Below are 26,198 nucleotides of genomic sequence, written 5' to 3'. Positions count from 1 at the left end.
CACAGGCCCGGCGCTCCCTGGGCACCCCGGGCCTACCCGAGCCGCCGGGGCTTGGCCTCTGCCCGGTCCCCGGGCCGCTCGGTGAGTGTGTTAGACCCGGGGAGAGCCCCTTGGTTCCCGTGATGTAGGCGTGAGCCGGTCCGGGCGTCCTGCTGATCGCCAGGGGTCCGGGTACCTGCGTGGGGCTCGTACGGCCTCCGTGCTTCCATCCCTGCATGTGTTGGCACAGCCCATGTCCATGCATGCAGCCTGACATAAAAAGCCTTCGTATACATGTCTTGTCTGTGTACACACAGCCCCTACGCGTGCAGCCTCTGCTAAGTCTTCTCTGTGCCTATGCAACTGTCTCGGTACATGCGTATGCATTCCTGTGCTTAAAAATGACCAGCATTGCGTACAACCCTGCCTGCTGACACTCACCATACCTTCCAAGGTACGTATCACATGTTTTCTATATGTGATGGACACAGGCATGGAAGAATGTTGTTCCACTTGAGCACATCCGCTCAGCTCCCCCCCTTTTTTTTTGCTTGGAGAAAAATTTATCATTTTTATTGCTTGTAAAGAGCTTGAGGGATGGGAGCCAGACATACAGAATCACTGAGGGGCAATGGATAAGCTTTCAGCCTGCAGTGGGTCTGCCAGCAAACGTTAATCTTTGTCAGTGATTTACTTTTTAAACAAATCTGTTTTAAAAGGATATGGAAAGACATCAAAATAAAACCAAGCTAAAAGAACATTCATTAAATATTCTGTTCATGAAATATACAGCAGCATGATCTAATGCACTGAAATACACAAACCTTCTGGTTAGATTCAGCTTATCTTTTGCGAGAAGAAAATCTTTCAATAATAAATTAATCATCATTTAATTTAGTCCACTGTGCATTCCATCAACCTATACTGCCTTGATTTTTGTTTCATGCAATATTGGGTTTGAACAAAGTGTCAGGGAAGAGTTTAGCTTTAGATGTAGTGGCTGGGCTGCAGGTTTGTCAGCTGAATTAGCTGTGGTTCTTTGTAGCATCGCAGCTTCAGTAGCCGTTTTTCCCTGATGAGTCCATGAGTGGTATTGATTTCCAATAACAAGCAGCTATATGGTGTGCATCCAGTAAAAGACGCCTAGCTAACTTTGGGCTCCCTTTCAATAATCCGCTGACATTCCTGTGACCTTAGAGAGCAACAGCAGTGCCCATGAACTTGAGTAATCCTCCAATTTCAATCATATGCCCCACTAAGAAATAAAGACAGCTATTGTGGCTTGTATGGTCATATTTAGTTTTTTAGTAGCTTTCTGCACCAGCATAAGACCATGAACTCAATAATGTCTATGAATTAAGACATTAGCAATATTCTAATATTTCTTCCACCTCGTCCTCCCCTAGAGTACTTTGCACCTTGCAACCATCTTTGGAAAGAATATATAGCATTGCTTCATCCCACACAGATGGAGTACATTCTCTGCTCTTAGAAGGAAACAGGCAACCGTGTAATGTTGTGAGGCATCATGTCACAACGGTTGAAGGCAGGAAGTAGAAAAGTGCCAGCAACCCCCCTGCATTCTGCCAAAATAATACAAAAAGGGTTTAGCTAGTTTGTGACCAGCTGTGTTGAGATATAGCCAGAGATCTCATACTGGGATACGCAGTTTGATCCTTCTAAAGGTGCTGTCAGATCCTTACTCAAAATAGAAGTGAGACAGACCTCAGTTTTGTAGTGGCATATCTCATGTAGTGCTACAGGGTTGGTTTGGAGTGTTTGGTTGGTATTGGTTCCCGGGCCTCTGCTCACCTTTCTGTCATGCTTTCTGTAGCACCTCAGTGTGCCAGCCAAATACTGACCCCTGTCCCATTTACTTTGGAAGAGGTGAAGAAGCCAGGGCAGAATTAGCTGCTTTTGAAGTAGCCCCAGACAGACAGAGAGTGATTCACAATTCCCATATCCTGAGCAAAGGGAAGGGACCACGTAAGGTTTGTTTTAAACAACCTTTGTACTGCATATACACGGCAAATTGTCACAGCTGCTTCTGGGCTGTCAAGCTGATACTTGTCTTTTTGTAGCCCATTGATGATCTTGAAAGCATAAAATAACCACAACGCATGGTGCTCTGGACAACGCATCTCCTGTGCAAGGACTTGGAAGTTGGGCTAGTGCAAAATACGTGTGTGGAAGGTGTCAGGAGATGGCACATGCCCATCTCTTTTCCTCTAACACAGAATAAAGCTAGCTAATTACAGACAAAGCTGTTCTAAACAAAGTTGACAGTCCAGGCTTTGTTACCTTGAGAAGGATGGAAATATCCTTGGTCTTTTTAATAACCTTTCTGTTGTTTGTGATTGAATATGATCCAATTGCTCTAATGGAGAAGAATATTATGCACAGCATGAGTCAGCAACACTTTCTTCCTGGAACAGCTGACAGCAAAGAAAGTTCCCAAACTCTCTGCAGAAATATTTCTTCCCCCAGATGAGGATCTGGACTGCGCCCACCAATACCTGCTGGTGTCTCCCCTTGAGTTGGACCTGTACTTGTCTGACTGGAATATGGAACCATCCAAGGTTCATTCAAGGTCAGAAGACACAGCTCGATGTGCAGCAAAAGCACTTGGGAGCCTAACGCGGAAGAAGAGAAGGAAGCCAGTCGCAGAATTTTGGAGTGCCAGTGCATGTTCCAGTGGTCGGGAGCTTTGAAATGAGGCCCTCGACAGCACTGGCAATGGGATGGTGTTAACATTGGTTAATTCCAAATGTTTAGGCTCATCTGAGGTCATCCAGTAAACAAGACTGAGTTCTTTCTTGTAAAATACAGATATATAGCCACCAGCTAAAGGGTGGTTGGGAGCAGACTTGAAAGCTACTAATCAATATATGCATTTTCCACTCTGTGATAGGAAAAAATAGACCAAAAATTCTTGCCCTGTTAGGATAAATTAAATGAGGTGGCGTACCTTAAAATACTAAATCTTAGAAGCGTGCAGTAGGCTCTTGGGTAAAACTATGGACTTCAGTGAAAAGATGCTAGGAATCAGTTTTCCCTGCTTTACTGTATAGTCCCCTCAGAGATTAACCCACCTGCCTACTGACATTGTCCTGCTGCAGTGTTTGTGTTGTGTTGAGAACAGCCATCTGATACAATGTTCCAGCAAGTGAAAGACAAACGGGCCTGGCATCTGAACAGTCTCCCTGTACAAATCCAGACTTCCACTGGAATTTTTTGCCAAGCAAAGCTATGGTCTGATAAGCAATCCCAAGTTTTGCATTGACTTTTGTTCTTTCTGTTGTGGCTGTTGGATATTTGCTGCCACTGGATGAAGTTTCTGGCAGCTACCAAGTGATTAGCTATGGTGGGATCCAACATTTTCCTATGGAATGAGCATTTCTGCCAAAGGTACCAACCCAAAGCAGAGCACTGCTGCTTTTTAAAGAATCCAGACATATTAAACCACCTAAATCACTCCCTGTTCAATGCCAAGTCATCTGGCCTTCTCCCTGCTCTGTGCTCAGGTCAGTCAATGTGCCAAACGCTTCTGTCCCATGAGCTGAGACGTTGCTCTGTGCCAAACCATATCCACTGGGGTCTCTGCTCGCCACCTTGGACCTCAGGGGAGAGGAAGGGATGTGGGCACATAGGCAAGACTCACATTTCACAAAGTTCCTGATGATTTTTAGAAAGTTTACAACAGAGCCCCAGACCTTAAAAGAACAGTGTGATTGCCACAAAGAACAGTGTGGGAAAGCCAGTATACATGCATGTGCAGCCCTCCCACTCGCATACTGACTACCCCAGATATAGGCATACCCACAGATCAGCACCTACACACAAATGTTTTTGACACACTTATTCTCAGCATCCTGTTCTTTTACAGCAGCCTCAGTTGGAGGAAGGGAGAAAATATGTTCCTTCTAACCTAATCTTCTAATGACCTTTCTGCCAGCTCCACTTTCCTGCCTATCTCTAAGCTGCCCGTGGTGGTGATGGGACAAGATCCCAATGTAGAGAGTGATTTTCCTCCTCAGAGGTCAGGAGGGTCGGTCTGCTAGATTGTGATGTGCTGCCCAATTGCTCTTAAGAGATTCAGCGTAAATAAGGAGATAAGAAAATTGTTTACGATCATGTCTCTTGAGCCCCTTACAGCTCTGCCAGAGTTCTTGCAGCGTTGAAGGACTGTGACTGTGCTGCAAACCTGGTGCAAGTGGGCTCCCATCGCCTCTTCCCTTCCTGGATTGCAAACTCCCTGCCAAGCCTGGCAAGCCAGTCTCAGTCCTCTCACTCTGCCCTGGACGTTTCCTACAGTTGTCTGCAACTGCAGGGAAGAAAAGCAGGGGAGCAGGCAAACATGGCAACATGCCATAGTAGCTGGCTCCAAATGCTGCGGTACAAGCTAATATTTAGAGGGTGACCATCTCAGCTTTTGTTGAGAGGCTTTTAGAGCTCTGTAGGACATGCTCAACGGCTGTCTCCCAAAGCTGTCCCATGGCAGTCTGGGGGCTGTGATGAATTCTTCTGGCAGGAGATGCCTGACTCCCTTGCTCCACTCCCTCTCTCTGGGAGGATGGGGGAGATGGGCACTTCTCAATTGCAGGGTGTTCCTGGCCTTCTCACTGCCTGTCAAGGGGAGATTCATTAGCAGCAGGGAGGCAATTCTCTCTCATCTCTGCTCTGGAATTGGAGTCGTTTGTCTCAGGAAGGAGCCCAGGCTCCTCACTCACTATGTGGCAGCTTCTACTCAAGGGAGACAAGCACTTCGTCAATAAACAAGGAGCCTGGGGAATGGCTCCAGCTGACAGAGGACATTATTAACAACTGGCACTTTGGCCGAGGGTAGATCAGCCTCCCATTAGCTGCTTTAAGAGGGGAAAGAGAAATAGAGCTAAAGATGGCAGCCTTGTGAGGAACTGGGAGTTTCAGCATCCTCCTGCAAAGTCCCCCGCTGCAAGGCCCAGGGCTGGCACAGCCCCCAAGGAGTGACTGTATATTTCCCCAGCGTCAGGAGTCTGCAAACTGTGACAGCAGGAGACAAGCCCAGCTTGGGAACAGTTTTGCTTCCCAGCCCATCATGGGTGGACTCTGCGACGGAGGTCTTCCAGACCAGAGCTTCCCCATCCCCTCTGTCCCTCTCTCAGTCTGCCCTGGGTACAAGGGGTATCTTCCAGTATCTGCTACTGCAGCTTCTTGCTTTGGAGTGCCTGTGGACGCTTGTGCACCTCCTTCCCAGGCCCTGCAGTGAAGAAGGCATTGAGGGGATCTGAGAAGAGTCTGTTCCACTGCCTTCACTCTTGGCAAGTGGTTGGTACAAGGAAGAGTAAGAACACCATCCCACGTGGCTGTACGCTTCTGGCTGTGACTGGAACAGCTGTTGACTCTTGCCATGTTTGGACTCCTCAGGTGGAAGAAGCCTCAAAGCTCTAAGGCAACTCTTGATTCACCTTAGAGTCATACTTAATTTGCCACAGCACCATCAGGGTGGAAGCAGAGAAATCCTGGCTTTGTTGTGACCTTGACAGTTCATCCTTTTCTGTCCTACAGCCCTAGAGCTGCCAGGAGAGTGAGTGCTTGGCTCCTGCACAAAAAAAAGCATGTGGTGCAAGTACTCAGCCTATGGGTTAGGTCTTTGTAGGGCCTTTTGTTTGGAACGACACTCGCAAAGAAAGTTGTGAAATCTTTCAGCCAAACACCTGAGTGTCCAACCAGCCTGCTGCATAGACAGGGTGTAGTTTCAGTGTCATCTTGGTCTTCACAGTTCTTGAAGGAGGTAGCTCTTCATGCCATGGCTTTGTATCACTGTGGAGCTGCAGCTGTGGTGGCTTCATAGCTAAGGGTGCATTTGCTGTCCTGTTCAGATCCTGTTGCCTGGGTGTGGTGGTGAGTTTTTAATGCAATTTAAATCTCTCTTCAGACTGAATGCTCTTATGCTCAGCCTGAGATCAGAGGAAAATGTTTTGGGGACTCATCCCTTTTCTTTAAGAGATTATTCTGTTACCATAACAGGCCTGAAGTCCGGAGTTCAGAGCTGGCTCTAGGTTTAGTAGCCTCTTACTTATTCTGGGACTTGGGTGCCTGGAAAAGGAATGGATGGATCTGACATCCAAATTCTTTGCTTCACATTATCTAGCCTGTGGCTGTTTAGATTTAGAATTCAGGTGTGAGCCCATCTTTGGCAGACTTGTGCAGGTGAACCACCAGTTGATTTCTACTTGCAGAAAGCTGGGAAAACTTTACCACAAGACTGGCTCAAGGTCTCTCCCTTGTGGTTAAAAATTACTATCCTGGGGCTGAGAGCGTTGTAGGGTCCCTGGACCCCTGCCTCCAGGCTTGCTTCCACCATAGCAGAAAAGAATGAGGGACTTCTAGGTCTGCTGGTATTTATAAGCTGAAACAGGTCCCACCCAGATAAATGGTCCATTTCTGCTCCAAAATGAGCTCTGGACTCTGCTCCAAGCCCCTAAGTGGATTGCCTTCTGGCCAGCCTAGCTCTCTGGTGATTGAAAAGCCGAGAGGAGTTAGAAGGGGGGGTGGGTAGGGATGCGATGTTCAGAGTCTGTGTGGACCCAAACTAGCTGGATTCACTGAACTCATCACTGAAATCACTTCTAGCGATTCCTCTCTGTTTTAATTCTCCCTGAATCAGCCCTCTCCCATGAGTGAAACAATCTTGCCTGCAGATTGAGGGGGGTGGGAGGGATTTGAACATTAATCTGATGTAGATTATACATCCGCCTCCCTCTCTCTCCCCTTCTCCCTCTCTCTCCCTCTCTCTCCCTCTCTTTCTGTCTGTTTCTCTCCCCTCCCTCTCCTTCCTGCTTCATCTCTTCAAGAAAGTGAACATAAAGTAAAAACACGGAGAGAGAGAGGCAGAGAGAGAAAAAGCTCCCTGAAGAGGGAAGCCCCAGCAGCCAGTAGCTGTTTGGATTTGCCTGGCACTGCCTTTCTTGCTTTGCTCCCAAGGAATACCTTTAATGGGATCAATTGCTTCAGTTCCTTTATAACCAAGTCCACCGGAAAGGCAGACTCAACATATTATGGGCAACTGTGTGAAGTCTCCACTGAGAAACCTCTCAAAAAAGGTATGTTCCCTGAATCAAAGTGCGTTGTGCATTTCCAGCCCTGCTTCTTGGGATGGGTGACGTCGTGGACAGATGGGAACGGGAGGTGGGGGAAACTCAGATATGTGTACAAAGGGTTCAGCTCTTTTCATCAGTCTTTTTTGTAAGAGCTGCTCATGCGAGTGCAGCCATTAGAGCCCGGGATGCTGGGTGCCACAGCATGTGTGTAAATAAATGTGTGTGTGTATGCATGCACATGAGTAGGCTTGTGTCCTGCTCCGTGTGTGTGTGTATAGCTGTCCTCTGGGTACGTGCAAGGTTGTGCTTGTCCATGGGCACAGTATGCCGGCACACATCTTCTGTACTGGCCTCTTAATGTATGTGTATATGTGTGAGTTTGTGTGTGTGTGTGCATGTGCTTCAGTCAAAAGGTGTCTGCATGAGTCTAGTCATGTGTGTCATTTCTGTACATATGTTCATGTACCCATGAATGGGCGTGTATCTGTTGGTGCATAAGAATATGCACACCTAGTGAGCCCATCTGAACTATATGTGTGTCCTTAGCTCTTTATGTCCCTACGTATGCATCCTGAGGTGTATGAGCAGGCATGCAATGTTTGTTATGAGTGTACAGAGGGGGGAATTTGTGTGCATCACACGTGTATCCCTGTTTGTATGGCATTGTGTGTGTGTATACCTGCTAGTGCATGTCCTCACAGAAGTCTGTATGTAGACACGCGTGTGTTTTTATGTATATCCATCCTTGTGTATGCACACATCTAGTTTTGTTGGTATGCGTTTGGGTACAGAAACATGTTTTTCTCTGTGGTCTGTTTGTCCGTGCCTCTGTGAGTGGATACACTGGGCCCTGGCTGTGTGTTCGTGCATCATGTCGCACATCAGCACAGCCCATGTGTCTACATGCTTGGGCCCAGCTGGACTTCATCTGCGAGCTGCCATGTGTATCTTCTGGGCTTCGACCCGCGGTCTGCTCTGTGCTGAGGTTTTACAGTGATCCCTGGGCAAATTAGATTCAGGAACGATTCCTCTGTTAGGGTCTAGATTGAAATGGGAATGACGTGCCCCAGAAATATTTCTTGTTTGACTGAGGAAGGTCTTGCAGCACTGTGTACCTGTCAGCTGCACGGTTCTCACTTAGCATTGATGCAAATCTAATAGCTCAGCAAAAAGCTATGCAATTCACTCCTTGTAATTGAAAAAGTTATGCTAAGCATCCGAAGAATGAGGAGCTACCTCTGTGGAGACCTTGCTGACAGTGAAATGCCACGGCCATCAGGATGCTCCACCCAGGAGACCTTGCCATCCAGGAAAGCTCCTCTGGGAGGAAGCTGCTGGCGAGAGGACCACCCTAGCAGGGAGTTTCTTCTGGATGGAGTTTAGCCTCTTCTGTGTAGAAACACAGTTTGCTTGTTATCTTGACTGCTGTAAACAAAGCCAGTAATGGCACAGTGCTGCTGCGGGGGAGCTGGGATACACAAGGAGGGAATTAATCACCAAGCAGTTAGGCAGTGCTGAGACCAGTCCCTAGGTCAGGGTGACCTTCAGGGAGAGGCAGAAGTAGTTGAGGTTTACCCAAAGTTGCATATATGAAAAAACAACTTGGTTGCTTGTAGGTCATCTCCAACTTGGAATAAAATCGCTTGGCTGCAGCTGCGCTCAACATGATCAAGGCGATTGCAATTAAAGTCTGACGTGTGGCCAGGCTGCTTGAATCAAAATGGATTCAAGAACTCATAAGCTCTGTGTCATCGGTCTTTTAGGTCATTTATGCTTTCATTCCTAAAAGCTGCTTCGAATAATGCACTTTGTGCCATGTTAGAAGGCCTGGGATGGCAGGACTAGAGAGAGAAATTTGCAAAGCTGAATTAGAGAATTTCTCAGATGTCTCTCCAGCTAGCCATGAATTAAGGCCTCAGGCACTCATTCTGACTGGTCCTGGGGCTCTGCCGTTCTTTTGATCACAACACACATGATTATAGTGGAGACTTTGCAGATCAGTCGTAACTTTGCACAACTTCACTTGGCTGTTTTATGATCCTGGTCTTTTTTCTCAGATTTTACCTTGGGCAAACTCAGTTCGCTGAAATGGTAAAGAAGAGGGACTGTAGACAACCTGTGCGAAAGCTGCTCTTGGGTGACAGACTGATCTCTTCAGTACATGATTTCAACCTGAAATCTGGGGAGTCACTCCCAGGCACCAGCTGGCTTGGTCTGGGACTGGCTGACATGGGGGTACCTTGCCTGTTTTGGTGGCAATGCTCAGGCTTTGTCTCCACAACATCGGTTGTTGGAAGCTTCACTTTCCCACTGTCACAGTGTCCCCCCAGTGATCCCAGCGGCCAGCCTGGCTGCCATTCCGAGAGGCACTGCAATCAGGATGAAGAGGCCCTTCTGGGCTTGCTGCTCCACAAAGTCCCTCTGACATGCAGGCAAGAAAATAAGGTGAATCCTATTGTGCTTCTGCTGTGCAGAAAGGGAAAGCCAACATCCAGGTCCCTTGCTTTGCCACCCTTCACCATTACTACAGCCATCTCTAAATCAGCCCAGTCTCTTCCCTCTCCACAATCTGCTGGTCTGACACAGCCAAGGGCTGGACTCAGCCAGGAAGGGTAGTGGTCCTTGCTCAGGGAAGGGACGGGGAAAACCTGAGCTCCTCAGTCCTGACCTTGCATTTTCCTTGTTGTACACACTGCTGTTGCCCCTGTAATGGTGGCTGATGTTGCTTTGCCCCATACCTATATCACAGCTCCCTTTCTGGCTCTGCCAGCATGTAGGAGGAACGTGATGGAGGGAACTTGTGGGGATGCTTGCAGGAGATACCTGGGGGGCTGCTGGCAGAAGGAACATCAAATGCCATAAATCCTGCCTTCAGCAGCAGAGCGGGGCATGGATCCCCTGTCCAGGTCTTGCTAAGACGTGCACCTCGTTTTCCTGGCACTGCATCGGGTTGTCTGGTCAGGATCCTCGGTGGCTCTTGGCAACTGTTTCATCAAACTGGCAATCTCTATCTGAACAGGAAAATAATGGGATGACCGTTCTGTGGTACTGTTCTGTGGCTTGGTAATAAATTCTATTGACTGGAAGGTCAGCAAACAAGGATTAGGGGCTGTGGAGCCTTCGATCTTTCATGTGGCTTCACTGGAATTAAACACAGAACCGATGTGGGCTATTTTAAGTGACTTGTGCTATTTGGTATAATAAACTGAAAAATGTGCCAGGAAATAAAGCTGATAATTTTGAAAATACATTGCACTGATATCACGAAACTGTGCAGTTCAACACAGATGCCTTGACATTTAGCTGAGCTAGTAATATGCCATTTGTGGACGGATGCTCATCTTTCAGGTTTTTAAGGACAAATGTCCTATGTGTCAGATTTAATCAGAGGCAGATTTATTCCTCGTCCATGACTGCAATGAAAATGCTTTTCTGCTTCATCATTTTCTTTCTCCATGGCTTGCTTTTTGAGTTGTTTTTGTTTTGATGCTTGATATTCACATGACATTATACATAAGCAGATTGGTGTAAGACTGTGTACAAAAATGCGAACTACAAACCATGTGTGCAATATAATAGCACATGGCAGACATAGCAAGTAGATACAATAGACTCGGACAAATGTGAATGGGATGTGTGTGTGTGTGTGGTCTTTTAGCCTGAAAAAGCACCTCAGGCTTTAAAGAAAGGGTTAATAGAGACAATGACAATTGACAGAGCTTCTCTGATCACCCCTGGGAGCACTGTCTGTAAAAGTAGAATAATTCCTGAAGAGGAATCTGATGTATGATTAATGGTTATTCTATAAAACCAAGGGTCCTGTGGGTTGTGCTGGCTTTTTATAGCTGCATGGGAATATCAGGATAAGAGTTTTCTTGCAGAGCCAGGGAAATGCATTTCTATAAAAGGAAAGCAGTGCCTCCTTATAAAATCCAGTGCTGGATTCTGTTCTGGAGCCCTAGGTTAGCAGGACGCGTGCAGTTAAGAAAATGTGCAAAGGCAAACAGACAAAAATGTTGGCCTGATCTCCACTTTGGGACTGTCAGTGATTAGAAAAGGCCAGTGCAGTAACTGCCCGAGACCCTGAGGATGTAACTAATTAGAAGAGGCACAGGGAGTGTGAGCCTGCAGTTGGCAGAGCCACCTGATGCTGTAAACGGCCTTCTAATAATATTATAAAGTGTGTGATGCTGTGTGCTGAAATGCAACGTGGAGACTAACACAGAGTCTTTGTGCAGGCTCTGCCTGGTCTCCTGGGGATGCCCTGGCTGAAGCAGCTCTGCCAGCAGCTTTTCCCTTGGTACAGGCTGGCACATGTACTGTTAGGCTGGCGTGTGCTTGTCCTTTGCAGCTCATTCAAGGGATTGTTAACTCTGGGGCTGATAGTGGGAGTGTGGCCCTTTGGGCTGTGTCTGGGTAGATGTGAGCAGTGCTGAGAGTTTGATGTTGTTTCAAAGGAAAATTCTGCTGGTTGGTTGTACTTCTATCAGCTTTTGAAAGTGAACTCCTGGACTTACTGCTTCTGTACAAATCCTAATAGACCATTGGGGGGGACACAGCGTGGACCAGATGAAGGAAATCTAGCAATAATGTCTCTGTGAGGTGGTTCAGTAAAACTTCAGAGGAACGGCTGGGCAAGATGGGGAGGTAACATCCTCTGTTGTGTTGTTTGCTTGCTGCTGGTTGGCTGGGAAGATCCGCCATGAGGAGAAGACGTGCTATAAGGCTGTCCAGACGAGTGAAGAGGGGCCGTCGGCTTGCGAGTACCAGGGTCCACTCATGGTGCTGGCCCAGAACTGCGCCGTCATGCACAACCTGCTGGGGCCAGCATGCATCTTCCTGAGGAAGGGCTTCGCAGAAAACAGGCAGCCTGTACGTAAGTTACACCCAGCCGGGTGAGACATGCACAAAGCCATGTGGACGCGAGCCGGGGATGTGGAGCTGCTCACATGCTCCATCTGCATGGAGCCTCGTAACCCCTAGCACTGGGTCTCGAGCATCCCGGCTCTAGCTCCAGGTGCAAATCCAATCTAGACAGGCAAATGTCTAACCCAAAGGATGTGCAGAGATATCCCTGTGCATAAACACCAAGAAAGGAGGATTCTAAAAATGCAGCTATGGAAGATAGATCCAAGCCTACACTCAAGTAGGCATAATCATATGGCCTCAGGAGTAAGGACTTAGGACTTCAGGAGACTTCAGGACTTACATAATCATAAGGACTTAGGAGGAGTCCAGTGTTCAAAGCATTCCAGCAAGGCATCCACATCTCATTCCCAGAGGCTCAGATTAGCTTTTAAGGCCTAAATAGACACTTAAATGCAAATCAGGGCATCCATATCAGGAACAAGCTGTCCCACAGAGATGCCCATATTTGATACTGTTCCTATCAGCTCACAGTGAACACACTAGTACCAGCAGAAATAAGCACGCATCTGCCTCCTCACAGATACCCAAATGCAATCTCTTATGCACTATCATACACAGCCCGACACTGCAGCAATCTTAGCCAAATAAACCAAAGAACATCAGTGTCCTCATATTTGCAAATAGTGACAGACTACCAAATGCTATTACTCATACACACACAAATAAATAGCAAAACTACATACATCCATCCCCAGTCACACCTATTTGTAGCTGTGTGTTCATATGCATCTAATGTATGCATTTATATACAAACAATAAAAGTATGCGTTTGTATGTAAATTCAAATTATACACCTGGACATGTTAAATATACAGAAATACCCCAGTGTTGTATCTTTACAAGAAGTAAAACATATTTTTGCACATAAACTTTTGATTCCTACCATAACATGAATTTAAGGACATACACAAACATATTAACACACTTTTTATGGATATGTCTGAGTGAATATGTGCATTGTCAGATATTCACCCAATGCATTCCATGTTCTTCTGGTGAAATAAAGCTCATCCCAGTTACCTGAGAGTCAGAGCTTTCTTGCTTCTGTAAGAAATCTCTCTCTTACTTGTGTGTTGGTATGGTTACCTACAGCTGTAGGAGACACCTAGATCTTCATCTCTGAAACCTCTTCTTCAACCGACAACCCAAAAAAGAGTCATTATTTGTCCTTCTTGATCAAATAGCTTTTGTTCTTCCTAAACTTCAGCCACTAAGTGATCACATATTCCTTGTGCCAGTTCACTAAAACACAAAACATGATATTCTCACACAATCACACATGCACAGAGCTACCAAACATAGGAGAGAGGTCCAGCTCCCTAGTGGAAGGCTCACAGACGGACAGGTATCCATCCTGTTTAGGCCCTAGAAACTCACAGTACCGTAAGAAGTTTCCAAAATAGGATTAGTGATGTCTCTAACTACCCTGATGTAGAATAAGTGCATCTGATAAACAGCTTTACTTTTACTGACTCTCTAGACCAACAGGATTTATTGTGCATAGAACAGAAATAAATGAGGGTAAGACCATTATGTATAATGGACTCTCAGAGGGTCACCTCTGCTCATATCTAGGATCTAAACTCTCTGAACAGTTTTATTCCTCTTCCCATATGTCCTCCAAAAGCTTTGGAGAGATTCAGCCCATTTCTTCCCAAGCAATTTTCCTCTTTTATCATTTATGGGGATCTTCTTTCAAATTTAAAACAGAAAATCTTTTCACTACGTTAGTTATTGCTTGAGTCAGATTTTTGGAGGGACGTAAACCCTCCCCCTCCTTTTGCATTCGCAGTCTGTGGCTCTCTGATGGTAGAGTCTGCGTGTGCAAAGATATGCTCAGAGGCCTGCAAACGCAAATGCCTTGGTGTGCAAAATTAGAACTGGTGCTGAAGCCCCCATTTCTGACATGTGTCAGTCATGTTGGTTGCAATGGGGTCTTCAGTGAGTGAGGAGGACAATGGTCTTGTGACGACTGCACTGGAGGAAGGCCTGAGTCCTACCCCAGGCACTCTCACAAGACGGCAGTTACTGCGGGTGAGTCACGACAGCCTTTGCACCGTGGCAGTGGTAATTATACCCCTGCATCTGCTGCCGTGCCGAGCCGGCCGTTGGCACACAGCGGTATCTCCAGGGATTAATGTTTGCAGACTCTGCAATGAGGTGCCCAAGGTGTTGGTACTGATCATGGGTGGTTTTCATCTGCTATTTTATCTAAGGCAGGAGGGCAATAATGCCTTCTGCATCCAGTCTAAGGAGTTTGAATTGTTTTATCTCTTGGTGTTGATGAAAGCAGAACAAATGGGATGACATGTTTGAAAATACCAGGTCTGTGAAGGATGAAACAACAGAGCCAGAGCGCTCTGTTCCATCCAGCACAGAGATGCCTCTGGGAAGGTTATGAGTGGCAAGCTGGTCATTTCTCTGGCACAACCTACTTTTGCACAGACGTAAACCAGTGTGTGTCCTAGTTTGCTATGCACTCTGAGCAGCTGCCATTAGAGTTTCCAGAGGAGCCTGTGGTTAAATAGCAAAAGATCATCCTTCCTAAACTGACCAAGGGCACCGTCTCCAGGGATGTGTGGTGAGGCTGGAGGACACCTGGAAGGCAAGGACAAACTCCCCACGGTTGAGGGGGAAAGCTGAGAGTGAGACGACAAAAGAGATCACGTTTCTGTGTTTCCAAATTCTCAGATGTTTTGGATTTGCCTGGGAGCCATGAGAGGAATTAGAAAGGGCACATAAACCAGAAAGCAGTGCATTTCCATGCTCATCTCTTCTTCCTGGTGCAGTGTTGGAATTTTCCTATACTCTTTTATATCCTCCCTTTTCTTCCAAGAAATTCAAACTGGATGTTTGAAGTTGCAGTGTTTCCTGAACATGGTGAATCCTTGTCCTGTTTTGTTTGTAGATGACCTTTATGATGTATATGTTGTGTGTCTGCCTTCATGCTTGGTTTCAAAATGCTTGTCTATGGAGTTGAGGCTGGGGGGAAGGGGGAAGTTCCTACCTTTTTGTGGGGACTGACTGTAGGAGATGGCACTGGGACATTGGCTGCAAGAGAGTTTGTGGCTGTCACTGTCCTGCCAGATGGATGGGGATCAAGCAGTGATCCAAGCAGACGATGGTATAGACCTGCTGGTTACAGAGGCTGCTTCTAGCTGTTTTGATCTGTCTGTGTCAGTGGGAGCTGCGGTAGGAGATACAATCAGAGCTCTAGAGGAGATCATAACTGCTGCAGGACAGTCTCTGCTCCAGGACTTGGTGCTGGGGGATGATCTAGGAGCTTCATGAAGGTGCTCATAGTACCACTGAGTGGGGAGGCCACACGTATTGCTGTGCTGGCCCAGGTCTCTTCTATTTTGGGGGAGCACCTGTCATTCCCCTGTCCAGCAGATGAGAGGGAGAAGGGCTTCCGCAGAAAAGTGTGCAGGCTAACACCCCTCCCATTAGGGAGGAGAGCTGGGAAGCCTTGCTAGGTGGATGGTATTAAACATGTCATCACCTTCTTGTTTCTTCTCTCACTTTCTGGCTTGTCCCAGAACTGTTTGCACCAACAAGTGCTATTCTGAAACTATGTTTGTGGCAAGAAAATGGCTTTAACATAGTATGTTCTCTTTTTGCAGGACAGAGAACTGCGTCCTGAAGAAATTGAAGGTAAAATTTGTTGCTCCTTCTGTGTCACCTTTCTCCCTGCCCAGTGAAAACCTACTGGCTTGTCCTTCCAGGTTGGCTCCTGTGGGGTAAAATATTCTGGGGCAAATCAAGAGAGATGATTACTGGAATAATTCCTGGAAACCCCAGCAAAAGAAATAGTATTTAAAACTGCAAGAGTGCTGACTGTGAGGGAATTTGCATCCATTCCAGCTTCTTCAGGGTGGGAGGATAAGTAAAGTAATGGGATATTGGCTGTCAGGGAACTGCTGTCCACCCCAGCTCCTACAGAAGTGTTGTAGAGTGTGCTACAATAGTATGGCTCCAGGGAAGCTGTTTTACCTGCTAATCCCTACAGTGAGGGCTATATAATATCGTGCAGGGGGAAAAGTTGGGAAAACTTGCTACTTTCAGTTTCTTTAGGGAGTGCAGTTTAGCAATGATCAGTTTGTGACACTTGTAGTCCAAGCAAGCTTTCCTGTAAAGAATGGGTCATCACAGCAGTGCTGCTGATAGAAGAACTTAACACTGCACCAGTCATTGCCTCTTTGCAGGGAGAGCTGCTGGGAAAATATGGAGTATCTTAGGGAGTCTGACCTCATAAAGTGCTGCTGATTCTGGGGAGATTTCTTGGAACAGGTATTTCAAGCTGTCACTGACAATATTGTTCTTTTTGGATCCACTCCCACAGAATTAAGAGAAGCCTTTAAGGAGTTTGATAAAGACAAGGATGGGTTTATTAACTGCAGGGACCTGGGGAACTGCATGCGAACCATGGGCTACATGCCTACGGAGATGGAGCTAATAGAGCTCTCCCAGCAGATCAACATGAACTGTGAGTAATATCCACGTAGCTGTACCTCCCTGTTGCTGCTGTGCCCTGCATCATTGCCTCAGGCTCTCTCCGTCTCTTCCTGTCTCTTTTCCTTTAGATTTCCCCCCACCTTTTCTTTTCGTTCTCATTTTCAGTCCCTGTCATCTCTCCTGTTTGTTTGTGGTCCCTAGAAGTTGATGCCTTTGTTTCGTGCTTATCAAAGGGACTGTGTGGACTGCACTGCATGGGAACAGTGAGTGGAAGGGTTGTTCTTTGTGCTTATGCTGTCAGGTATAAAACTGCCCTTGATGTGGGCAGTTAGACATCAGTACACAGGTTCTGGGTGTTGTCATACTGAAGCTGTTGTCAGATGGAGTTAGACTGAAGAAAGGGCCTGGGAAGATGGAGGTGTTTTGGTCAGATGGATGGTGGATGGGCTGTTCACTCTGTGGTGGTTGTCTGTGGATCTGCTGTGTGCCTGGGATGGGCTGCGAGTGAGCTGTGCTGGCAGTGTCAGATGGGGGCATCTGCTGGAGTCATGGAAAAATGTGACAAACGCACCCAATTCACTGTAACTGTCTTTGTGCCCTTTGTCTTTAACCATCAGTTTTTTGTTGCTTCTTGTCTATGGCAGTGCAGGGTTTTACCCTCAGCCAGGTTGTGAAAAGGATGTTTCTCTTATTTCTGACACATGATGATGTAAAAAGGACAAGTTACTTGGTCAAGGGAAGGAAAACAGTTGTGACATATGCAACCAGTCACACACAAAAGCAGCTGATAACCCTGGCACGCAAGTGCTTAGGAATTTGAGAGTATTACTGCCAGCTTTCAGATAGGGGGAAACAAGAAAAAGGACTAATATGATGAATAAACAGTTGGACATATATTAGCCTCTGCTAACAGAGTAAGACTCCACTGCTGCTGCAGGGCAGTGCCCAGGCTACACAGGAACATCATGGTGTGCCCTTGCTGTACCCTTTGGCACAGGTGCAGCAGGAGGTTGCTATAAGCACTGTAATGATCAAGCCTTTAATACCTGGGACATGATGGCATAAAGATGTGACAGTCCGTGGCAGCCTAGGATGGAATAGTTTGGGCTCATTCCGCCTAGCCCACAATCCAGAAAATACAAAGACAGTGTAAAACTACCTCTGCTTTTCCTTTCACTGTCCTGCACCTTCTGTGCTTTGCTTCCTGGAGAACCAAGTCCTCTCTGGGGCACACAGAAGTGCAAAGTGAGTGCTGGGCTTGGCTAAAGTATGGAGTTCTTACACACGATCTTTCATCTTGTCCCAAGTGGGTGGCCATGTGGATTTTGAAGATTTTGTTGAGCTGATGGGACCAAAGCTGCTAGCAGAAACTGCAGACATGATTGGTGTAAAAGAGCTCCGCGATGCCTTCAGAGAGGTGAGTGCTCCCTACCGCATGCCCCCCAGAGAGGTGAGCAGCAAGAGACAGGAAAGAGAGATGACCCACTGGGGAAGAGAAGAGGAGGAGGAGGAGAGAGCAGCACAGTGGAAGACAGAGAATGAGCCAAGCCAGGCATGAAACAAGGGAGGAGCAGAGAAAGTCACTAAGATAAGGGAACCCCTGAGGCAAGGAAGAGGAAAGCTGGTGCAGACACAGAAGTTACGAGGGGTTTCTGAGGATAAAAGGCAGACTGGATCCAAAAGGCACCCCAAGGAGGAAAAGGAGGGACACAAAAGGAATGCAGGAAAGATAGGGCGCTCAGGAGCAAGACAATACAAAATCCAACCCAGACAGGATCCATTTCCATTAACTGTATTTCCCCTGCTGGTATTTTTTATGTACTTGCAGTTTGACACCAATGGTGATGGGGAGATCAGCACCAGTGAGCTGCGAGAAGCCATGAAAAAGCTTCTAGGGCAGCAGGTGGGCCATCGGGATATTGAAGAGATCATCCGGGACGTGGATCTGAATGGAGATGGGCGTGTTGATTTTGAAGGTGAGAAGGGATGAATGCTCCCTGTCCATCTGCTCTGGTGTGAGTCAGAGTTTCAGCTCAGAGGCGGAAGCAGAAGGGAAGATTTGCATGCTCAGGGCCCAGGTATCTGAAGTATGGAGAAAAAAATCAAACAAGATTTTTTTTCCCTAGTCAGCTGAGGAAAATGGAGAACATTGGCCCACTCAGGAAATTCCTCAGCTGAAGTGTTCATTTGCGTGTCATCTTTTGCTGCATCTCAGTTTCAATTGGGTCTCCATGACTCTAGCATGGTAGGAGATATGCCCTGTCACAGAGAAACAGATTCTACTGCCAGCCTTCTTTTTATAGGGCATTTTCCTTTCTGTTAAAAACACTGCAAGAGCTGTGAGGAGGCTGGATTGGTTTGGAGAATGCATTGCACCTTCCATTTTCTCTGGCTCACCTTGTTGTCTGGGTTTATAGAGAATTTGTTTCTGTGCCTTTATGCCAGAAGATGGTCACATGCCAGATGTGCTCACTAGGACAGCAGATATCTGATCTAGAGGTGTCATACTAAATCCTAGAGATAATTCATTTCTTCTCCCACTTTTCATGCCAGAAGGACTTGGAAAAATAAGAGTGGTTAGGCTACTATCCCAGCCATTAACCATGGCAGGAGCAATATTAAAAGAGCTCAGGGTTTCTGGCAAGGGAAGCAGTTGAAATCAGACAACTAAGTGGATATAAGAGCTGGAAGGTGTGAGAGCATGGCAGGCTGCTTGTTTTCCTAGTGCAAATCCAGACATCCCTTTGCAGTAAGGGTGAAGCACAGGAACTACAGAATTAAAATAAAATTGACATAATTTTTTTGGCTCAGAGGCATTCCAGGGTCTCCTACATGACAAGGAATCTCAGTCCTCAGCATTACTGAAGCTTCTGAGGGCTTTGAAAATGCTAAAAAACTAGAAGTGTCTCCCTAGAAAGTATCTGGTAGCTGCAGTTGTTCTAATGCACTGGCTGATTACATGACAGTAGCTCTCCTTGTTTCCCACAGCTAAATTATGTTAGACAGCTAAAATACATGAAATGCTATCCCAGTATCATTTTCTCTGTGAGTTACTGCTTTAGTTGTCAAAGGACAGCTCCATCAATGGAAAAGAGGAAGTCAAGGTGGTAATTTACACTGCCCTCCTCTTTGCAGAGTTATTAGTTCCTCAGCAGTTCAAGTGCAGGATGAAAACACATTTATATTTGATGACATTTGCACTCAATTTGAACAATTGTAATTGACTTCACAAGCAGCAGGGTGGTGAAGAAATAGATCCAGGGTATCCTTACAGTTAACCTGTATCTTTAAAAACAAGAAGTCCATCAAAGTAAGCTTTTCTCTACAAAAATGCTGGTACCTACCAAAACACTAGTGCTTTCCCACACTGGTGTATCTGTGAAGTGGCAAGCTTACTAAGAAATCATACTGTGTTCCCAAGACTATAAATCAAATTTCCCTGAAGTTACAGTGAAAGGCGACAACACTTGCCGTAGCATCTCACAAGGAGTTGCTTGTGCAAACAAGACTCTACACTGGCTGGGCAGGAGTCCAAGGCAATGAACTGACCTGCTAGTGGGATGAATTGACCTGCTAGTGGGATCATATCACCATATCTAATGCAAGGATTAAAGCCCATTTTGCCTGAGCTCTCTAGGGCCAGTCACAGAGCAGCACAGATCTGCTGGCAGTGTGTGGACTCTCGGTTTCACCCTGGCTGCTTGCTATCTCCAGGGAATGAGAGATGGGTTGGGGACCATGGATGCCTTCTGCTTCAGGACTGTCTTTTCTCGTTGGTTGCAGAGTTTGTTCGCATGATGTCCCGTTGAAGATTATTCTCAGCTAAAGACGAATCAGCACCTTAGAGAGGGCAGAAGAGGACCTAGATGGAGCATCTAGCCCCGATGTTCCCACATGAAGGTTTATCGGCTGGCTGCAATTGGGACATTGCAAGAAGACCTGCTGCTCCTCCCTCATGGTGGTCCCCATGCCCCTCCACCCTTTCACACTGTGAAAGACTTGCAACTTCCTACAACTGGAACCATTCCTTGGAGATGATTGCAGGAAACTGCAGAGCCAGGACTTGCCATGATGCTTTCATGGGATATTTGCAACTTTAGACTCCTCCTCCCCAGCTTTATTCTCCCACCAGCTGCTGCAAAGCAAAAGCAGGAGAAATCCTTGTGGCTTGGTGGATGAGAGCAAAGCCATTGGGACTGGTGGCAGCCTCAGGGCGTGCTCTGCACTTCTTGGTTTCCCTTGGTGAACCGTGTCTGTGTTTGCTGTCTGTGTGTGTCTATCTGTGTGGAGTTATTTATGCTTCCCCGGCACATATTCGCATCTCCTGTGGTTATGTTTACCAAGAGCAAATTCAAATACATGTCTTGTGGGGGGAAAGCGATAAATATGCACGCTGAAATGATGTGGAGCCTGGGTGTCCCTGTGAGAGGTGGTGGCTGGGACTGGGGAGAAGGGCTGCGGCAGAAGCACACCTCAGCATCTGCACCGGGGTCCAGAGGCAAGTCCTTGCTGCAGGAAGGGGAGTCAGTGCTGGCCACTAAGCCTGTGGCAGGGCTCTGCCCTCCTTCCTGCTGTCCTCATGGCGAAGGGGCCTGGAGGTGCCTCTTGGTGAGGGCAGTGTGGAAGGTCCCCAGCTCTGCATCCCTCTGGCTTGTAAAGGGGGCAGGTGAGAGCCCCTGTGTGTCATGGCAAGGAGCAATGGGAGAAAGGGCACAGAGGGGAGCTGGGTGGGAGGGGGATAGGCAGCAATAGCCAACCCTCCCCCCTTTCAGACCATTTCAAACACAACTGTGAGCATATGCACAGTGGGGGCTGTGCTGTGGGAGCTGAGCTTTAACACTGTCGGTGCCAGGGATTGGTTGGGAGCCTCTTTGTGTGGCAGTGCCCTGCTCCGAAGCTTGTTCACACTCAAAAATGCTGCATGTGTCTGCAGCAGTGACAACAGCAGCCTCCAGGCCCTACCAGCTGCTTCCAGACACATCAGATGCTCATCTTCCTTCCCCTTTCCCCAACATGATCCCAACCTCCTGCTCCCTTCCCCTATTCTACATACCTACAGTTGTCCCCTTTCTGTATGCAGAGGCTCAGTCACACGTCAGGGCTAATTTCTGCTTCGCTTCAAAGGGCATCACCATTGCTATGTGTTTCTCAGTGTGACTGGGAGCTGTTTTCCTTTCAGTTGCCCCCTTACTCCAACTGGGAGGTTAGAGACCAATATCCTCCTGCTTCCTCCGTCTCAAATCTTTCCCTTCCCAGGTTCCCTTTCAGGCTCTTGGGGTCCACAAATCCATGTCCCAAAGGAGGATTTTCTCTTCTGCTTTCCTGTTGCTGTGCCAACCAGCATAGCTGCAGCAATGGCTGATATCCCAGCAATGGAAAAACTATGTTTCTCCGTGTATTTGTGTGTGTGTACTCAAGTTTGCACAGGCGTGTGCACTGGGAAAGGTTTCTGTGTGCGTGCATAAAAATGGGGAGTGCAGACAGGTACCTGGAAGTGCAGCAGTAGAAGAGTTTGTTTGCAAGTGGGTGTATGCAAACTATGTGTGTATCTATGGAGCTGGTGCAGTCTTAGAAATGTGGGTGTGAGCCAAGAAATTGGAAAATGGATATTTACAGATCTCCATATTTACTGGTACAGCAGCTGTATTGTGCTTAGGAGATGGGGGTGATAAACTGAACAGAGTCCAGAGTCCGGGTGAGTTATGTATGTACTTAGGATAATACAGGGGAAGGAGAGACCTGTGCAGGCTTGTGTCTGCCATAGGGAGTGTTTGTACACAAATGTGCTTCACTCACAGTGGAGCCCACTGAGGAAGAAGCATGCGTGTGTAAACAGAGCAAGAGGACAGCTGCACTGCTTGCCTGCATGCAGCAGTGACTGCGCCTGCCCACAGGGACCGGTGACGACTCGGGGCACATGCCTTGTGCCATAGCCAGCATGCACAAGCCCGACGGACAGTCAGTGGCGACAGGCACGGTGGCTGCCTCTGCCTGGTCCCTCCTGGTTCCTGCACCGAGAAGCTGCATGTTTTGGCCACAGCAGCAAATGGCAGACACAGTCTTAATTTATTTTAAATTGTAAACCCATTTCTAGAGGCTGCACTGATGCATAGCACAGCATCATGGTGGCTGGGAGTGTTCTCTGTGAACTACTGCCATTTTCACTTAGGCAGGTCCCTGTGTTTGTACCATGGTGTTTGTCTTCCCAAGAAATGCAGGGACACTGGTGCTAGGGGAAGGGTGACTGCAGGGCACCTTGGTGTCATTGCAGAGGCAGTCCTGGAGCCACAGCTACTTCCGAGGAAAGCTGGGTCTCTGCCAAATGATCTGTAGCTCTTTTCTGCCAGGTCTCACCATGATACAGTGAACAGGTCAGACAGGGCAGGTCTCCAAAGCATTAATTTTTTTTCCTTCCAGCAGAAGCTCTTGCTGCAAGCCTGGTTTTACTTGCCCAACAAACCCCAAATAATCTCAGGGAGTTTACTATTTTCTTGTGTGGACAGGGTCAGAGATTAAAGCTCCAATCTAAATAATCTAATTCCAGAGATAATCCTTTTGCTCTCATCTCCAATCCGGTACCAGGGAGGCTTCTAAATAGCTCCACACAGCAGGGCAGAGCTGGTGCCCTCTGGGTGCCTGAGCCCCATAGCCCCATGTGGCTCGGGAGCTGGCCCAGCCAGTGGGGCTGGCTCACACTGACTTCTTAGATGTCTTGTTAGCCATGAGGTCTGCTTCTGACCCACACGTCTCTGTTGCTCTTTTTGGACATGCCAAATCCCGATCCCTTTTTTCTGCAGTAAATGGCTAATACCCAAAACACGTGCCCCACACCGTTTGTGAATGGTCAGGGCTGTAGACCAGGCAGGACTGATTCAAGACTGAGAGTCATTCTGGCACAGCTGCCAGGGAACAGGGAGAGATCAAGGGATTGAGAAGACAACCCTGAGCCTTTCACTTGTAGGTTACTGGTGTAAATCCAGCCTGCATCAAGGGACTGATGGCTCAGTGGATTAGTAACAGGATACAGAGCCTTTGACATCTGGGGCACAAGCTGGCATCAAGTTGTTGGTGACCGCAAGTAATGATTCAGGGGCAGCAGTGTAGAACATCGCAGGCACAGGCCATCGCAGCATGTCTGCCAACCTCTGCCAGCGGCCATGGCCAGACTGTGAGCCAGGGCAAGTGCTCTTGCACCTGGATGAGCACCACCACTATCCCTCCTCCCTTGCTGCTGCTCAGTTAATTGCTGCATGATGGGTTGCTGATTCTTGGGAAATAATCCAGGGCAGTTATTAGAAGATGCTCTGACTGGGGAGGCAGAGGAAGTATTGCAACGCTCAGTGCCTTGCCCTCTAAAATGGCTGACAGAGGGGAAAGAGAGGGGGTTTTCTTCTTTTTCAAGGGAACTCTTCTCTTTTCAAGGAAGAGTTGCTGATATTTCACTGTGAGATGTGCAGGAGCCCTGGGAGCCCTCAAGAGGGACCCCAGGCTTGGCACAGCCATGGAAGCCCCTGGTGACTGTTCCAAGGCAGGGGATGAGCTGGGTTAGCTCCTAGCTGCCATTGTACAAGTCTGGGGCCAAAGAGGCCCCTTCAGCTGATGGAACTGTCCAAGTCATACCTAAATGTTAGCTAGTAAATCCCTTCATGTCTGAATTCCTGCTCATGGGCACATTTTGTCTAGGCCAAGCAGTTTGATGCTAGGTTTGTAATGAAGCCCCAGCCACCGGCTGCACGACCCCTGTGCCCACGGAGGCAGCGAAGGTCCTGCACGAGCCTCATGATCCCCAGCTCACTGAGAGGCACCAGGGTTTCAGCCAGGCTCCGCCCAGCCAATGCTTGGGTTCCCGTTGCCATTGTGTGTGTGTGTGTGTGAGACCTGCAAGGGCCCTGCTGACCCGGGAGCCAGTTGCCCCAGCCCACTTGGGCCATGCAAGGGGCTGTGTGTGGCCCTTGGCAGGACCTTTGCTGCCCTGGTGGGTCTCAGAACTGGAAATACGGGAATTCGTACCCATGGACATTGCTGTTTGTAACCTCAGCCCTGCCGTCTCCTTGGCCCACTGATGGTTCACACCATCCCTCTTCTCACTTCACTTTTGCAGCCCATGGCAGTAACCTGGTAACAAAAAAAGTGTTTACATGCTTTGAAGTTGTGCTCCTGACCCAAGTGCTTCGCAGTTTAAGCTGAGAAATCTTGAGAGATTAGGGAGGATCGTCTGTAATCAGTACAAATGAGCTCTAACGAGGCTTCCCTCAGCCTCGCCAACTGGACAGCATTGTTCTGGCCACGGCTGCTTGCACTCCTTTGCTAACTGAACTTGGGGGACACCCAACAGGTCACAAACACAGCAGGGATACGGGAGATTAGTCTGGATTTGATCAGACGCTGCCAGGACTGGGGTCTGTAATATTGAGACAATTTGCCAGGAGCCAGCATGAGGTGGCTTAATCTGGAGAGGTGCTAAGCATGTGCATTTTACACTACTTTTCTGGATGCGGTTTCCTAAGCTACCCTGCAGTTTCAGGAACCCCTTTCCTGGCAGCAGTGCTGGTGTGGGAACACAGCAGCGCCATGTCTGCCCTGGCCCAATTATACCATGAGCCCAAAAGCCAATGCGACAGCAGCAAGGGTGCGCTGCGGGGCCCACTCTGACCTGGGCAGAGCAGGTTAGGGAGCAGGGGGTGGGTGGATACGCTCCCCTCACCAAACTGACTTCACTTCTCCAAGGCTGCATCCTGTTAAGACGCCTCCAGGGTACATTACAAAAGCAACGAGCCCATTTAATTCACAATCTACAGCTCCTAAGTCTTTATTTCTAAAGGCAGATGCATTAGCATCATAGAATCATTTAGGTTGGAAAAGACCGTTAAGATCATCAAGCCCAACCGTTAACCTAACACTGCCATGCCACCACTAAACCATGTCCCTAAGCACCTCATCTACCCATCTTTTAAATACCTCCAGGGATGGGGAACTCTGACCACTTCCCTGGGCAGCCCCTTCCAGTGCTTGACAACTCTTTCTGTGAAGAAATTTTTCCTAACGTCTAACCTAAACCTGCCCTGGCACAACTTCAGACCATTTCCCCTCGTCCTATCGTCCGTTACCAGGGAGAAGAGGCCGATCCCCACCTCGCTGCAGCCTCCTTTCAGGTAGTTGTAGAGGGCGATAAGGTCTCCCCAACTGCAGAAGACCCAAATTAGTAAAACGTTACTGGGACTTAGTAGCAGCCGCTGCTAATGCAGTCAGTGACCGAAGTGTGGACGCAAGGCTTGGCTGGCGTCTGAAGCTTTGAGGAACACCAAGATCAGCCAGAAGGGCAAACGTGGGGGCAAACATTAAGTTACTTGCTCCCCGCCCCACGTAGTGAGCAAGTTCCATCCAGTCTCCAACTGGGAGGTCTCCTGCCAGCTCTCCCAGGACCACGCCAAGGTCCTCCAGAAAAAAACCAAACAGGATCTTGCATTCTCATGTAAAAATGCAACACAGGGAGGAAAATCGCGGGCGCGGGAAGGGTTAGCTCCCCCCTTCCTCCTTTACTGGCTGCTTCACTTTCCAAGCAGATTATTGTGGTCCGGAGTGGTTGCACGTCACCCAGCTGCCTCACTCCTTACCGGGCGGGCCGGTGGCTGCCTTTTCCCCTACTCCATGGCAGGGGCGGACGGGGGAACCAGCGTGTTTTGTAGCGGCAGAGAACCGGCACCGGGAGCTGCTGCTCAGAGTACAGCGGACGCGAAAGTACCGGGACGCAAC

The 26,198-nt window shown here is 47.9% G+C and overlaps 1 protein-coding gene across 2 annotated transcripts; it reads left to right on the top strand.

The window, feature by feature from the left end:
* The first annotated feature begins 7,019 nt into the window (after positions 1 to 7,019).
* CABP1 (calcium binding protein 1) lies at positions 7,020 to 20,254 on the top strand. 2 transcript variants are annotated; one of them, XM_035898390.1, is made up of 7 exons: positions 7,020 to 7,064; positions 11,757 to 11,933; positions 15,614 to 15,644; positions 16,333 to 16,476; positions 17,753 to 17,862; positions 18,274 to 18,421; positions 20,229 to 20,254. In XM_035898390.1, exons 1-7 carry the CDS (start codon positions 7,020 to 7,022, stop codon positions 20,252 to 20,254), a joined length of 681 nt encoding a protein of 226 aa, XP_035754283.1. The 2 variants fall into 2 exon arrangements, with proteins under 2 accessions (XP_035754283.1, XP_009641123.1); XM_009642828.2 differs by lacking the exon at positions 11,757 to 11,933.
* Positions 20,255 to 26,198: the final 5,944 nt, after the last annotated feature.

Source organism: Egretta garzetta, unplaced genomic scaffold (genome assembly GCF_000687185.1).
Source record: "Egretta garzetta isolate BGI_Z169 unplaced genomic scaffold, ASM68718v1 scaffold7, whole genome shotgun sequence".
Lineage (NCBI taxonomy): Eukaryota > Metazoa > Chordata > Aves > Pelecaniformes > Ardeidae > Egretta > Egretta garzetta.
This window is presented reverse-complemented; position numbering and strand designations above follow the sequence as displayed.